The 16,003-nt window shown below is 33.0% G+C and overlaps 3 protein-coding genes across 3 annotated transcripts; 2 read left to right on the forward strand and 1 right to left on the reverse strand.

Moving 5' to 3' along the window:
- Positions 1 to 1,934: 1,934 nt before the first annotated feature.
- On the reverse strand, positions 1,935 to 3,812 carry LOC139844791 (uncharacterized). The gene is made up of 3 exons (XM_071835017.1): positions 3,617 to 3,812; positions 3,466 to 3,527; positions 1,935 to 2,320 (listed from the first exon to the last, which is right to left on the reverse strand). The coding sequence occupies exons 1-3, from the start codon at positions 3,672 to 3,674 to the stop codon at positions 2,192 to 2,194; spliced, it is 249 nt and encodes an 82-aa protein (XP_071691118.1). The 5' UTR covers positions 3,675 to 3,812; the 3' UTR covers positions 1,935 to 2,191.
- Positions 3,813 to 10,410: 6,598 nt separating this feature from the next.
- LOC139842454 (uncharacterized) lies at positions 10,411 to 11,385 on the forward strand. Its single transcript, XM_071832593.1, has one exon. It carries the CDS (start codon positions 10,411 to 10,413, stop codon positions 11,383 to 11,385), a length of 975 nt encoding a protein of 324 aa, XP_071688694.1.
- A 2,295-nt stretch (positions 11,386 to 13,680) lies between these two features.
- Positions 13,681 to 14,853, forward strand: LOC139842455 (uncharacterized mitochondrial protein AtMg00810-like). The gene has a single exon (XM_071832594.1). It carries the CDS (start codon positions 13,681 to 13,683, stop codon positions 14,851 to 14,853), a length of 1,173 nt encoding a protein of 390 aa, XP_071688695.1.
- The last annotated feature ends 1,150 nt before the right edge of the window (positions 14,854 to 16,003 follow it).

Here is a 16,003-nt window from a genome sequence, read left to right on the forward strand (position 1 = left end):
TATTTTGCTTTAATCATGCCATTTCAAAATTATTGCGTTGATTTAACTTATGGTTTTTTGTTTATTAACTTGAAAACAATAATGAAGCGTTTAATTCTAAACACACAGTACATTTTGGACCTTCATTAACGGAGAGTGCTCTCCCAAGTGCTACCCAACACGCCTAATAACAATGGCGTGCTCACAGAAGTTTATCCCGCGAAAAAATTGTGGGATGCTGAATTTTAATTGGTAGAATTTGTTTTTTTTTTTTTAGTTTTTATCCAATATTTCACCTACTTTCTAATCATTTATTAAAACATCACTCATTATTTACCAGTTTAATAGCACGCATGTCAAGCAAGGGCGGAACATTTAAGGGACCAAGGGGTTATCCGCCCCCCCTCGATTTCGGGAAAAAAAAAATTACACTAAAAAAAAAATACTATATATTTACGGAAAAATAAGTTTTTTTTAGCGTTTACTCCCCTTCGATTAGTTCGCCCCCTCCCGAGTCGGGGTCAAGTTCCGCCACTGATGTCAAGCACCCCACCCCTACCTATCAACACGCCCATTTTGTCCGACATGGTTAAAGATGGTCTTACGTATTACGTGGTCACTAGAATTGTTTCCTAGTCCCAGTTATTTTTAAACTTTATAATAAAGTTTTGCAATTTACAAAAATAAAATAATGCGTCGGTACATACTTTATTTCTAATTTCAGTATATGGTAACAATAAGTCAATAAGTACGAATATTTGGTTTCTTTCAGAATGATAATTATATTATGACCTATAAACTAGTTTCAAAAAATTGTATAAAAAGAATGTGTCAAAAAATAAAAATAAAAACAAGGGAACAAGCCAACAATAACGTGTGGGGGCGACATGGTTCTATACTTGTATGATTCCAAAAGCCACCACATCCAACATAAAATTTATGTTATCGGTTATGGGATTATTTTTCTTTCTTTAATCAAAAATCATCGAAAGAATTTGATAAAGAAATATCTTGTAAAATGTAATGTCGACTATTCATTTCATATCTATTCAATATAGACAGAGAATCAGCCGTATAAATATAGTAACCCCTACGTATACAATACAAATAAACAATACTCCATTCCAAATTAAGTGTTTGATAGTAATTTTTGTTAGATTTAAGATAAATGTGATAAATGTCAAATTTACCCTGATATTAAAGGTAAGTTTGACTAAATATATTTTATTATATAAGTAAAAGAGAGTAATAAATGAGAGTAAATAAGATAGTTTAATGATATTTATGAGTTATTTTTTACAAGTGAACAATTATTTTAGGACAGATATAAATAATATGGTAGACAGTTATTTTGAGATGGAGGGAATATATAATTTGCGAAAAAATACAATCATTTCATTATTAAATAATCAAAATATTTTCCCTTTTTCAATTATTATCATTTTTGATCGGGTTAGAAGTGAAAAAAAAGACTGCTCCCCATCCTATATTAAGAGCTCTTAACAGAACTCCTCTCCTTTGTATCAACACCAAAAACTTTAACATTCCTTTAATTAAATCCTCCATATCTTACACTAAATAATACGTGGTACCTACAAATATACCTATAAAATATAATAGGTACAAGTTTTAAAACACAAAGTATTGCAAACAAAACAATTAAGTATTAGTGGGTCCCATGTCTATCAGTCAAACCATCACCACAGGTTTAACTGACGCACCCTTTGACGGAGGTATGCCTATCTTGTGAAGGGCTTGGCGAATATTAAACGCACCACTTGACCTTTGGATAGTAAGTGGCCTAAGTATGGACTTACTAAAGATATCAGCTCTTATCAAGTAACTACTGGTAATAGCTAGCACAACTGATGAATGTTTGCAGATGTTAAACCGGGTATTTATTCAAGACGTACTAAGGTAAAGGTCAATGGTTGAAGAGATAAATCATCCCAACATTGCTACAAAATTAAAAGTTTAAATATCAAATATAGATTCAAAATGGAAATTAGGAAGTATATGCTGTTAGAAAAACATAAAACAAAACTCCAATTGTAGTCCTGGTTCGAGTAAAAACAACGGATACTACGGATCATAGAAACAGAAAAGAAAAACATGGGAAACACTTTCTTGCAATAAGATCGGGTGTAAAGCATTTTCACTTGAAAAGTTACTGTCAACTAAATCTGTTGGATGCAGCTATAAAAGTTTGACCTCAATTGTCAACTTCCATTGCTTGAGCAGCTTTAGCCTTCGCCAATGGTGTCATTCTAGTCTTTAACTTCTTTTTCCCTACTGTAAACCCACCGCTACCCTTCTTCTTCTTGCTTGCACTTCCATCCACCTAATCATGAAAGTTAAAGATTGCGTGACTTTACAAGAATCAAAAAAGCAAAGTTTACATCAAAGATTTGTCATACAAAGCAATATTCACATAGAAATTCAGTTACTTGCTATATTCTCATGTCCTACTAGTATTTTCATTATAACTAAATAATATTCTTGTAAGTTTAAGGTGTTTTTCTCCTTATACTTTGGGTAAGATAAAATAAAGATAATGGAAGCTATCATAACTATATCAACTCTAGTTTGATCGATGAGGTTATAAATTTGTATACAATCAAGATTAGCCTCTACATCTGTCATCTAATAACAAGCTAAACCCAAAATCAGCTTCAATGTTGAAAATACACAAGAGGTACCCCAATCCCACCAAGGAGGGGTATGGCGTATGGAGAGTTTCAGTGTTGCAAACAGCACTACTGTAAAAAATTTGGGGAAAGTATACAGTGAAATATACAAAAAAAGCCACTGTTTTACATCCATTGTTTTAATCAAACTCATTTGGGCAAGTGGCAACGACAATGCAGTGAATCTTCTAGTTCAAAATATGATCCATTTTTTAATTTTGTCAACACAACGTAGTACTTTTCATATTCGCATACGCATAACACAATACTAACTATTGTTTTTCTAAAGTAGCAAACTAGTATCAAACCATTTCAGATATAACATGACAATCATCCAGTTTTTAAAAAATCTAGATAAATCAGTACTCCACCCTGCAATTTAAATGAATATTGGATACCAATTTGAAAGAAAAAGCTTTCATGTAAGTGGCCTAAAATGTAGTTTAGTTATTTAATTCTCGTAAAGATCAACGTCAATCCACTAAGTTGAAAAGTAGCCCATCGTTTCAAACTTTCGGTTCATGTATTCCAACAAAAAGATTCATAAAGTGGAGCGCATTCATCATGCAATCTAACAGTATAACATTAACACTTGTTCTAAACGTCTGATTACATAAGGATTAATATGCTTTTAAAAGCTGAGATTAACTCGGTGATTATTACATAAATATATAGCATTTTCCATTCTACTAATTATTCTCATTTATCAAGAAGATGAATTGATGATTTTAAGATTAAATAAAACTATATTTAATACTGTAAAACAAATGTTATTGACTAAAAACACAAATCCACTTACTTTCATCTTGTTCTTCTTAGCTTGTAGCTTCTTCTCTTTCTTCTCTTTCGCTTCCTGTTCTCCTAATTCAACAAAATATATAATAACAAGATTAGATTACAATTTAATAACTAATTAAAAATAAAGTTGTATTGAAATGAATGATTGTTACTTCGAAGCTCGAATTCGTGCTGCTTTTTTCTTAGAGACAAATTGTTTTTCTTCGACATCTCCAATCAGTTGTTTTCCGGCGACTATTTCGATTCAATTGGTTGTTGTTTACAGTTGTGGTTGGCGGAGATGATTATTTAACGGCGCTAAAACAATAACCCTAGGAGGCAGTCGACAATACAATTTGGGGGATTTCAACTTTTAGAAACGGTTCTTCAAAGTTCTAATTTACACCGTAATATTATATTATATTATATTATATTATATTATATTATTATATTATATTATATTATATTATATTATATTATACTTTATACTTTACATACTAACCCTCCTCCCATTTTTGGTCGTTCCAGTTTTCCCGGATTATCGCTTTGAGTTTGCGTTCACACTACAAATGGTCCTCCAACTTTCGCACAAATTACACAACAACCCCTCAGCTTTACACTTTTTCAGGGGTAAAAAACGTAAATTTACAATTTAATTAAAATAAAAAAACCTTACTCCACCCGAATTTATAACGGGCCCTATCTTCTCGCTCGGTGCGAGTTAAATTTTTCCGAGGCCACCGTTCAACTCGAAAAAATCTCACGAACCCAACGGGACTAACTATATGCAAAACGGACATCGTTAAAAAAACACTATATAACGGGCCCTATATTCACGCTCGGTGCGAGTTAAATTTTTCCGAGACCACCGTTCAACTCGAAATAATTTTACGAACACAACGCGACTAACTATACGCGAAACGGACATCGTTAAAAAAAATAAATATTTCGGGCTATATTACATACATATATATACATATACAACACGACTAACTATACGCGAAACGGACATCGTATATCCAAATTGGACCGCGCGTCGAATACAACCGCAGCAACGCGCGGTCGGATTTTTTCTAGTTTTGTAAAAAATTGAAAGATTTCTATTTTGATCCCTATAGTTATTGCATTATATTCATTGAGACCTCGACTATTTCTAATTATTTAAGTGGTGCTTTATTGATTGATGAAGGTGGTCCGCCGCACGTACTGAATTTTTTTTGGTATATAACTATATATTTTTAATAAATTAATTTTAACGTTAAAGAGATTAACATAATTAAATAGTCAATAATTCGTTTCAACATATCAAACATTTTTTACGATTGTAGAGAAAACGTATAGTGGTTTTGTTTTCTTCTTTTGATTATATATTAACTAATAATATAATTCATCCGTCCTAAAACTATTGTCCCAAGACAAAAATTATACAGTTTAAGAAAACATATCTATCACATTATCTTGCTGTTACTTTCTAGTCTTACCCCTCACTTTTAATATATCTTTTGTCTTATATGAATAAAATAAGGGCATAGAAAAAAAATTTCACATTATTTTTATCTAAATTTGAAAATGAACAATTAGTTTTGGACATTTCAAAATGAAAAAGCGAGTATATGATATAATGCAAGTAAAGAAATAAAAAATATTGTTAAGAAAATTTTTGTTAAATAAGTAAAGGAAAGAATTATAAAATAAAAAAATTATATGGTTTAAATAATTAGAAAATGAGGTGAGAAAGTGGGAGGACCTAAATTTATAAAAAAAAAATAGGAGGGAGAAAATTAAAAATTGGCAGGGGCTAAAATTGAAAAAATAATTCTAAAGGGTTCAAGTGTGAAATTTTAGAAGAGAAAACTAAAAATATGCGAGGGCTAGAATTGAACAAAAAAATCTGCAAGGTGCAAAGTGTACAATATGTTTTATTTTTATAAAAAATAAGTTCAGAGAAATAGATTACGAGTGAATATTAGAATTATTGATTTAACCCGAAGTTTCCACCTCAGCCGCGAGCCTAGTCCTAAGCCACTCATGATGGATTATTATATGTATAATAAATGTTAATAATAGGTTTAACTAGTTTTCGAACCCTCGCTTCGCGGCGGGGGTTCGATTTTTAATGTATTTTAGTATGTTTAGTTACGGAGCTTGCAAGTGAAAAATCAACATATAAGAAAAGTACCCTAAATATTTAGCTTTTTTTAAAAGTGTCCGTTTTGCGTATAGTTAGTGACATTGTGTTCATAAAATTATTTCGAGTTTAAGGATGGTGTCAAAAATTTAACTCGTTGCGAGCGAGAAGATATGACCTGTTGAATATTTGAGTGGAGTTTATTTAAGATATTTTATGAAAATTTTGATTTGACGTTTTAACCCCCTGTGTTGGGGCCGATTTTAATTTTTGAACAAAGTGTGGGGGGCTTTTGTGGTGTTACTTGAAAGAAATAAGGGAAAAAAGGTGAAAAGGCGAAAATACCCCTGGTACTATTCATAAGTTTTGTCTAATAGTTAATATGGTAATTTTTCGGCATAATTTTTTTAAATTGGTTTGCTTCATAGATGAGCATCATATAACAAGAAATTTATGATCATGACATGTTTGCAACGATGCAATACATGAGACATGACCAAGTGTATTTTGGTTACCGGTTAGAATATGCGGTATCTAGTTATAGATTGAGTGTAAAGAGTGAGAGAATGTTTGGGGATAGATTGTTTACACTCCGGTCCGGTTACAATGAATAACACAGATATAGATGACGATTTCAAGATGGTGGTTCACAATCAATCTATGACTATGACAGATCGACTCGGTAGAGAACTCGGTTGAGTTGATTGCCGACTCAATTAGAGATAGAGGTCTTAGAGAGAGAAAGTATTAGCCTTAATAAAGTAGTGTTAGTGTGCGATGAAATGATAGTAACTCGGTATTATTTATAGGCAAGTACTAGGGTTTGCACTATCATAGGTTTAACCATGATGAGGTGTCATTCTATGATGAGCTGACGTGGCATATCACTGTCGTACGCGCACTGTCATGTGCAGGGCTTACGTGTAAACACAACTTTTAAAGCTTACACAGTGTTTGCAGCCTGATAGCCTCTTCGTCTTCCAGTTACAAACCCGATGGGTTTTGTTCTTGTTAGAAGAAATATGTTTGTGACCGTTAACCTTATGATATGAGTATCGTACACCATTAGTTAATGAATTTCTTCTGATAAGTTTTTACGTATGTTGGATAGGGATCTGGTAGGCGTATCATTAGAAAATGTTCTTCTAAACAATTAAAAAGAGAACTTAAGTTTAAACTTCATTTTCATCACATTTAGAGGCAGTGACGATTTTATGATCAAAACTGAAAGGAGTCCTATAAAACTTGAGCATTAATTTGTAAAAAAAATCAATAATAAATAATTGTTTACTTCCATAAAATCATTAATTTCAGTATATTATATCTTTTAATTTAGTGATAGTTCTTTACAATTGGAGTAGTATTTTATAAAAAATTAAACTAGTGAGGTCTTTGGTCCCCACACCGCTTAATCAACATTCGCCCCCCGGCCCCCTGCCTAGACGTGGCCATCAGGTGCGGTTTTGGGTACGGGTATGGACTATGGAGACTCGAGGGGTAATCCCATCCTCGGTTTTTGAATTTGGGGATTCTCCGTCGTCATCCCTAGTTACACTATTAGAAATACCCCTTTCATGCCATGTCTATTTGTATCATCAGTCCTGCGATCTATACCAACAATTATAGTAGTGAATAAGTAGTTTGTGTAACGAAAAATAGTCCACAATAACGGTAATTCTTAAGCTTTTTTTAAACCAAACTTACCTTACACATTTACAAATCAATACTACAGCGTAAATGTATTTACATAATATGGTACAGTAAGCTCAAATGGACCTTGTACTCCAAGAATCGAACGAATACAAAACATATACTCCGTAACAAAATCAATACTTAGAGGGTGACCATGTCAGTATGTCACTTGCTTGTTTTATGCCAGACGAGGGATCCGACTGGTGCTATTAACAAAAGCCAGCAGCTAATCCCTAGAATAGGCCATTCTGGTTAAAAAGCCACAGCAAAAGCATTTTGTATATCAATGGTTATATGGACTTACAAACACTGTTATGTTGCCCATCTCCTTCAGATCGGGCATTTACGACCATCCCATACGAGTTTGGATTTACGACCCAATGATGCCATTAGGCCGCGTACATCTTAGTTGCAATATTTTCCCTTTAAAAATAGCCTTAACATGGAGAAACTTTTCCAGTTACCGTTTACCGTTTACATACATTCACATACATTCGACAAACTATTCCGTTAATGATTTAAACACTACCTCAAGTGTTTCATAACTAACATATATACAATTAAAAGTTAACAATCTAAACGTAACCTAATGTATAGTATAAAACTACCACCATCAAACATCATTCGTAGAAAGTAACAACATTCACGAAATGAATCATTTCTCAGAACCTTCGGGTGGCCACCAATGAGGTCGAGGAAAAGTCATACCACGCATTTTTGCAGTGGCATAAAAATCAATCTCCACATCACCACCAACCTTACTTTTTACATCCCCCGCCAACATCTTTGAAACTCGATTCAAGGAATCCATAAACGTCTGATGCTTAGAATAGTCGTCCCTCTTTATCTCTTGCACGTTCAACGAAAACGGCAATTTACGCTTCCCTTTGTTTAATAAGGTCATATCAACTTTTGTACCACTTACATTAGCAGCCTCTTGTTCTCTTTCAGGCATTTCTACAAACACTTCATGTGCATTCTCATTAGGCAATTTTTTTAAAACTTTAGGTAAATTAATTACAGAATCGCAATCATCATCATTATCGTCGTCATCTAATACAATCACTGCATCTCCGTCACGACTCGTAATTTCCTTATCGACGGCAGCCGGCGACACGTGGCCATCGTTACTCGAGTTTTCAGAATGAGATCGGTGATGTTCTGGAGGAGTTTGGTACTCTTCAGAACTTTGCGAAACCATTAATACTCCGGTGGCCTGTTCCCACGCGTCTTCCGACGATTGAACGTCATTTTCCGGCAATACTTCAGATTGAGGTGCGAAAGAGCAAGACTGCAATTTCGCTTCCTGTGAAGCGGAGATTTGGCAGTTAGGTATGATTAGTGAAGCAAATTTGTCGACGTCCTCGGAATGATCCATTGTTGATTAATTAGGTTGGTACTTTCAACATTTAAATTCCGACTTATATTTATTTTGAAATTACTTGTTTTGTTCGTTTTTAGTTATCTAGTTTCTAGTTCGTTACCCGACTTTATATATTTCAGTTTAAGTCCTTGAATTTATAATGTATTTACATAACTTCTTTAAACGTTTATGTTTTGTTAGCCATCTGCCCATCTTTTGAAAAAGGTTTATTATTAACAGACAATAAACCTGCAATTTATCTCTAAATAATATAAGTACTCCGTAATATATTTACAACGTATAACTTCTTTTGATGTTTTAAATTAAATTAATTAATTAATTTTAATTTAATAGAAATAGAAATAGGTGTAACTAGAAAAATACCGGCCCGAGCGATGCTGCGGGGTTTTTCGGGTTGCATATTCATATTTAACATAGCGTTATGTATTTACAGAATTAAAAACACGTTACTACGGGTATGGTTGGAAACACATGGTGAACCTAAATGCCTTGTTCTTACTTCTGGGTTAAGTTTTTGTTTTGCAGATTGTTGTGATGTCCTTTGTTGTCTAAATTACATGGAACTGAAGGACCAAATCTGTATTGTTTGATTCAAGAAGTGTTGCTGTGCAGTTCTGATAGTTAAGCTAAGAAGCCCATTGGACTAAGTTATTATTTAAGTTATTGGACTCTCATTTATGTCAGAAGCCCAAGTTTGAAGGAAAGAGCCCAACTATGATCCAACCATGAGGCATTATATAAGAGAGTTTTGAGGCATTAATTTATTCATTCTATTCTGTATCGTTTTTTCTTTTTCTCTCTGGCAGTGTTTTCTTTCTCTTGTTCTGTTCATCACATTAGGGTTTTGATTAATCTTCATCTTGGAGTTAATCTTGATTGTTTTGTTCACCTATTGTGAACTGTTATGTATTAGAGAGTGTTTCACTGTGTAATCTTTCTATGGATTATTTGGTTCGATTACTGATTGATTTTGGTTCTACATCTGTGATCGAGTTATTTGTTATTGTTTTCTTCATGGTATCAGAGATGTGGTTGTGATACGGTTTATCAGTGGTTGTGATTCATCCTAATTTTTCTTCATCGATTAAAATTAGGGTTTTCTCACTTTGGGGTTTTTCAAGTTTATTGAAAGATCTGGTTATTCTTTACTGTGATTGGGTTCGACAAAGACTGTGGGACGTTTTTTGGGTCAAGATCTGGTGATTTAAGGTGTTTGGTTGAACAAACCCTATTTTGGTAAAATTAGGGTTTCTCGTAACCCTGATTTTGTGTTCTTCCGCTGCAATTCATCTGATAATCTTTTCTTTTGTACTCAATCACACCCACTGTAAGTCTTCTTTCGTTATCCACTCTCTGAGTCACATTCGTGGGGTTTTTGGGAGATAGGCATCCTTGATCTACCAACGTGATTGGTGTGAAACCCTGGCTCTGTCTATTTCAGTCCAAATTCACCTCCAGGCTTTGGAGTAGTCAAGAAGAACCTTCTTCTTGACCTTATTACTCTGTTCTGTCTTTTGTGTCTTTTTTATTTTTCGCATATTTATGTATTTTGCTATTGCAGATTGCCTGGCTAGTAGCCAGTCCATTAGGGTTTGTTATTCTTTTCCTTACAGGTACCTGGACCCTGGATTTGTTGGGGTTTGTGTGCTATTTGCTATTATTTGTTGCTTACTACTTGTTAGTTGCTTGCTGCTGTTATTATTTGTTGATTCTTGTTTGTTTATCTGTTTATCTTGTTGCTTGTTTGCTTTTCTTCTGCAAATATGAGTGATGCTGGTAGTACTAAGATAAGTGATCTTGAATTTAATGACCCTTTATATCTGCACCCAAGTGACACCTCTGGTGCCTCTTTGATTACACATAAACTTAAAGGAACTGAAAATTATAATGTGTGGAGTTGTGCTATAAAACTGGCTTTACAAACTAAAAACAAATTAGGGTTCATAGATGGTTCTTGTCCTAGATTTCAATATGAAGATGATGATGTTTTGTTAAGCCAATGGGATAGGTGTAACTCAGTGGTTCTCTCTTGGATTCTTGTATCTTTAACTGAAGAAGTTTATAATGGACAAATTTTTTCTAAAACTGCAGAAGTTGTTTGGACTGAGTTAAAAGAAACTTATGATAAAGTAGATGCTTCTGTTACATTTAATTTGTATCAACAAATTAATTCTTGTAGTCAAAATGGTCAATCCTTATCAGACTACTACCACAAGCTCAATGCTATGTGGAGACAATTTGATGAGATGGTCAAGATTGATGATATTGTTAAGGCCTCTAAGTCTTATCAAGATCACAATCAATTTTTGAAATTGATGCAATTTCTTATGGGTCTTGACAGTGTTTATACAACTGTTAGAAGTCAGATTTTAACCACAGATCCTGTTCCTAATGTCAAAACAGCTTTTTCAATAATCTCAAGGGATGAATCACATAGGTTACACACACCTAATGGTAATAATATAAAAGGTCAAACTAATGCTTTTGTGGGAAAGGTGGGTAATACTGGTAATACAAATAATTCTTTTAATAAGAAAAAGTATAGAAATCCACCTTTAAAGTGCACAAATTGTAATATGTTGGGCCATACTGTTGATAGATGTTATGAGTTAATAGGATACCCTCCAGGCTATATAAAGAAACCATTTAATCAAGGGTCACCTAGATTTAATAGCAATAACTGTGTTACTGACAAGAGTGAAGGTTGTAGTTCTTCTGTTCAACTCGCTAGTGATTAAATTATGAAACTGCTAAGTCTGATTAAGGAGCAACCTGGAAGTGGAAATGTGAATGCCAATATGGCAGGTAACAAGTTTAATAATCACAGTTTTTTTAACAACAACACTTTTTTCAATGAAAATTTTGAAATGTTCTTTTCAGAAAATAGTGTTCAAAATTCAGAAAGTATATCAAATGGTTGGATAATAGATTCAGGTGCAAATCAACACATGGTTTCTTCTAATGAAAAATTAGTTAATGTTGTAGATGTGTCTGATTTAAATCTTACTGTAAATCATCCCAATGGTACTGCTCCAAAAATAAGACAAATGGGAAATTTAAAACTTTCTGATAAAATTGAACTAAATGATGTTTTGGTAATTCCACAGTATTGTGTCAGCCTGTTATTTGTTAATAAGCTTATTAGAGATAATAATCTTGTTGTTAGTTTTGACAAAAGTAAATGTTACATTCAGGACTTAGTGCAAAGAAAGTTGATGGGGACTGGTAGTGAATCTGGTGGATTATACTTCTTTGATGATTTGAGTAAAAGTAAGATTATTGCTTCTAATATATCTGTTAACTCAAAGAAGCAATTTAATATATGGCATTGCAGACTTGGTCATCCTTCTGACCAAGTCATGAATGTTCTAAGACAAAAGCTAAACTTAAAAATTACCCAAAGTTCTCCATGTGAGGTGTGCCATAAGGCCAAACAGACTAGAGAGCCATTTCCTTTAAGTGATCATAAAACCAGCAGAGTTGGTGAATTAATGCATCTATATGTTTGGGGTCCTTATAAAGTCAAAAGTAAAGATGGTTTTAGATATTTTTTGACAATTGTTGATGATTTCTCTAGGGCTGTTTGGGTATATTTGCTTAAGTCTAAAGAAGATGTCTTTGAATGTTTTGTTAACTTCTTTAATATGCTTTTCACTCAATTTGAGAAACATATAAAAGTTATTAGAAGTGATAATGGAACTGAGTTTTTAAATAATGAGATGCATAATTTCACAAATAATAAAGGTATAATACACCAAACTTCTTGTGCTTATACTCCCCAGCAAAATGGGGTTGCTGAAAGAAAACATAGGCACCTTTTAAATATTGCTAGGTCCCTTATGTTTCAAGGGGGAATTCCTCTTTATCTTTGGTCTGAATGTATATTAACTGCTACTTACTTGATTAACGGGCTACCCTCTGCTGTTCTGAATGGAAGTTGCCCCTATGAGTTGATTTATGGTCATAGTCCAAATCTCTCCCACTTGAAATCATTTGGATGTCTTTGTTTTTCAACTGTTTTAAATGTTAGTGATAAATTTTCTTCAAGGTCTCAAAAATGTGTTTTTGTAGGCTACTCTAGTGTTCAAAAAGGGTATAAACTGTTTTCATTGGAAACAAAAAGTTTTCTAATTTCCAAAGATGTAAAATTTTATGAACACATTTTTACTTTTAAAATTGATTCTGTTTACAAAACTATGTTTACTGAAGGTGAATTAAATCATATAAACTTTTTTTATTCACCTTACTTTAATGCAAATGTTTTAGTGTCAAAAAAGGCTAAAAATGATTTAAATCCCAATGATGAAGGGAGAGACAGACTTATGGATGATGGCAACCACACTTCAACAAATAAATCAATTGATTTAAGTGTTGATGATGTACCTGCAACTTCCAATGATGAGAATGATTATACTGTCCCTGAGGGTACTAATAGTGAAACTGAACAAAATTCTGATGAAAATGTTTTTGAAAATATAACTGATCCAGTTATAATAGAACCTGTTTTAAGAAGAACAAGTAGAAAAGTAATTTACCATCTAAGTTAAAGGATTTTGTTCTTGATGGTAAGGTTAAATATGGTTTGAACAATTTTGTAAATTTTTTAAAACTTGGTTCTGAAAACTACTGTTTTATTTCTAACCTTTCAAAAGACTGTGAACCTAAAACCTACAAAGAGGCTGCTCTCAATCAGAACTGGGTAAATGCTATGATTGAAGAAATGGAAGCATTAAATAGAAATGGAACATGGTATTTGACTGATTTACCTGTGGGTAGAAAGCCAATAGGTTGTAAGTGGGTTTTTAGAATAAAACATAAGTCTACTGGAGAAGTTGATAGATATAACGCAAGGCTAGTGGCTAAGGGTTTTAACCAAAGAGAAGGGCTAGACTTTGATGAAACTTTTAGCCCTGTTGTAAAAATGGTCACTGTCAGAACTCTTATCACTGTTGCAATTAGTAAAAACTGGCCATTGTTTCAATTAGATGTTAATAATGCTTTTTTTGTATGGTGATCTAAATGAAGATGTTTATATGACCTTACCTGAAGAATTTTTTAGTAAAGATGACAAAAGAGTGTGCAAATTGGTTAAGTCTTTGTATGGCTTGAAACAAGCACCAAGAAAATGGAATGAAAAATTTTGTGATGCTCTTTATGAATATGGTTTTGTTAAAAGTGTTAATGACTACTCTCTGTTTGTGAAATTTACTAGTAATGCATGCATATATCTATTAGTATATGTGGATGATATTGTTATTACTGGAAGTAGTTTGAAAGATATTCAAGATTGTAAAACTTATTTGAGCACAAAATTTAAAATCAAAGACTTAGGAAATTTGGAATATTTCTTGGGAATTGAATTAGTTAATAATGACTCTGGTGTTTGTTTGTCACAAAGAAAATATATTTTAGAGGTCATATCTGAATTTGGTATGTTAACTAATAAACCTGTTGCAACACCTATGGAAAGTGGTATTGTCTTTGCTAATTTACATGAGCATAGTAGGTATGATTACTTGCTTGACAATATTAGTGAATATCAAAAGTTAGTAGGAAAGTTAATATACATTGCTTTAACTAGACCTGATATTGCATATACTGTACACTGTCTGAGTCAACACATGCATTCTCCTTTGGCATCACATCTAAAAGCTGCTATGAGAATTTTGAAATATTTAAGAGAAACTCCTGGTAAAGGTATCTTTTTAAGTAAGTATGATAGGTATGATCTTTCTGCCTTTGTTGATTCAGATTATGGAAAATGCAGTTTTTCAAGAAAATCTGTAACAGGGTTTTGTGTATTTCTTGGAAAATCTTTAATTTCTTGGAAGTCAAAGAAACAGTCAACAATTTCAAGATCTTCAGCTGAAACTGAGTACAGAGCCTTAGCTTATGTAACTTGTGAAATAATCTGGATTTTGAAAATTTTAAAAGATTTGAATGTAAAAACAAATTTACCTGTTAAAATTTTCCGTGATTACAAATCTGCACTACAGATAGCAAAAAACCCTGTTTTTCATGAAAGAACAAAGCATTTTAAGATTGATTTGTATTTTGTAAGGGGAAAAATTGAAAAGGGTGTTATTCATACAGTTCAAATTGATACTTCTGAAAATATTTCTGATATTCTTACAAAGAGTTTGACTGGTGAACAACATAAACTATTTTGTGAAAAATTAACATTGGTTGATAGTTACCATGTTTAGATTGAGGGGGAGTATTGAATTATACAAATAATTCACTAATCAATCTAACATGGTGAACCTAAATGCATTGTTCTTACTTTTGGGTTAAGTTTTTGTTTGCAGATTGTTGTGATGTCCTTTGTTGGCTAAGTTACATGGAACTAAAGGACCAAAGTTGTATTGTTTGATTCAAGAAGGGTTGCTGTGCAGTTCTGATAGTTAAGCTAAGAAGCCCATTGGACTAAGTTATTATTCAAGTTATTGGACTCTCATTTATGTCAGAAGCCCAAGTGTGAAGGAAAGAGCCCAACTATGATCCAACCATGAGGCATTATATAAGAGAGTTTTGAGGCATTAATTTTTTCATTCTATTCTGTATCGTTTTTTCTTTTTTTATCTGGAAGTGATTTATTTCTCTTGTTCTGTTCATCACATTAGGGTTTTGATTAATCTTCATCTTGGAGTTAATCTTGATTGTTTTGTTCACCTATTATGAACTGTTATGTATTATAGAGTGTTTCACTGTGTAATCTTTCTGTGGATTATTTGGTTCGATTATTGATTGATTTTGGTTCTACATCTGTGATCGAGTTATTTGTTATTGTTTTCTTCATGATTTTATTTTTAAAACTTACCTTTATCCCCCCAAATATGTGAGGAATTTACAAATATTGATGAGCTAAATGTGTAATAGAGTAGTAATTAAAAGGGCTAAGTATGTAAGGAATTTACAAATATTGATGAAGTATGTAAATGTTACTATATCATTTGAAATTGAGATATGTCGAATGTTGATGCCTATGAACCCTAGTCGATCCCAAAACAGAGTCCAAACCCGTAGCATCCATTTCGCCTAAAGAGCCAAAGTGAATAACCCCATCATTAAAGTCTTCAACCGCTTCATCATCTTCCAAGTCTTCGAACACGTCAACTGGCCTACCATCTTGACAGTCGCGATCATCCTCCCCCCCTTTGAGACCCATTAATGGTTAAAACATCAGCCACAATTGCAGTTTGATTATCGTAAATTGGATGACCCGCAAGAACTTAATTTAAGTTAGTGGAGGACCCACGTCTTACTTTTCGGGTAAACATACCTAAAGATTTTGGAAAGACACCCATTTTTATTACTAATAATTTTCTTTATTTTTAATTTTCTATGCTAAAAACT

Source organism: Rutidosis leptorrhynchoides, chromosome 4 (genome assembly GCF_046630445.1).
Source record: "Rutidosis leptorrhynchoides isolate AG116_Rl617_1_P2 chromosome 4, CSIRO_AGI_Rlap_v1, whole genome shotgun sequence".
In the NCBI taxonomy this organism is placed as follows: domain Eukaryota; kingdom Viridiplantae; phylum Streptophyta; class Magnoliopsida; order Asterales; family Asteraceae; genus Rutidosis; species Rutidosis leptorrhynchoides.

Coding starts and splice junctions, on each gene's coding strand:
- LOC139844791 (XM_071835017.1), bottom strand. CDS start 3,674: ATGTCGAAGAAAAACAATTTGTCTCTAAGAAAAAAGCAGCACGAATTC. Junction 3,528..3,616: donor GCACGAATTCGAGCTTCGAA/GTAACAATCATT, acceptor TTGTTGAATTAG/GAGAACAGGAAGCGAAAGAG. Junction 2,321..3,465: donor CTAAGAAGAACAAGATGAAA/GTAAGTGGATTT, acceptor TTTCATGATTAG/GTGGATGGAAGTGCAAGCAA.
- LOC139842454 (XM_071832593.1), top strand. CDS start 10,411: ATGAGTGATGCTGGTAGTACTAAGATAAGTGATCTTGAATTTAATGAC.
- LOC139842455 (XM_071832594.1), top strand. CDS start 13,681: ATGACCTTACCTGAAGAATTTTTTAGTAAAGATGACAAAAGAGTGTGC.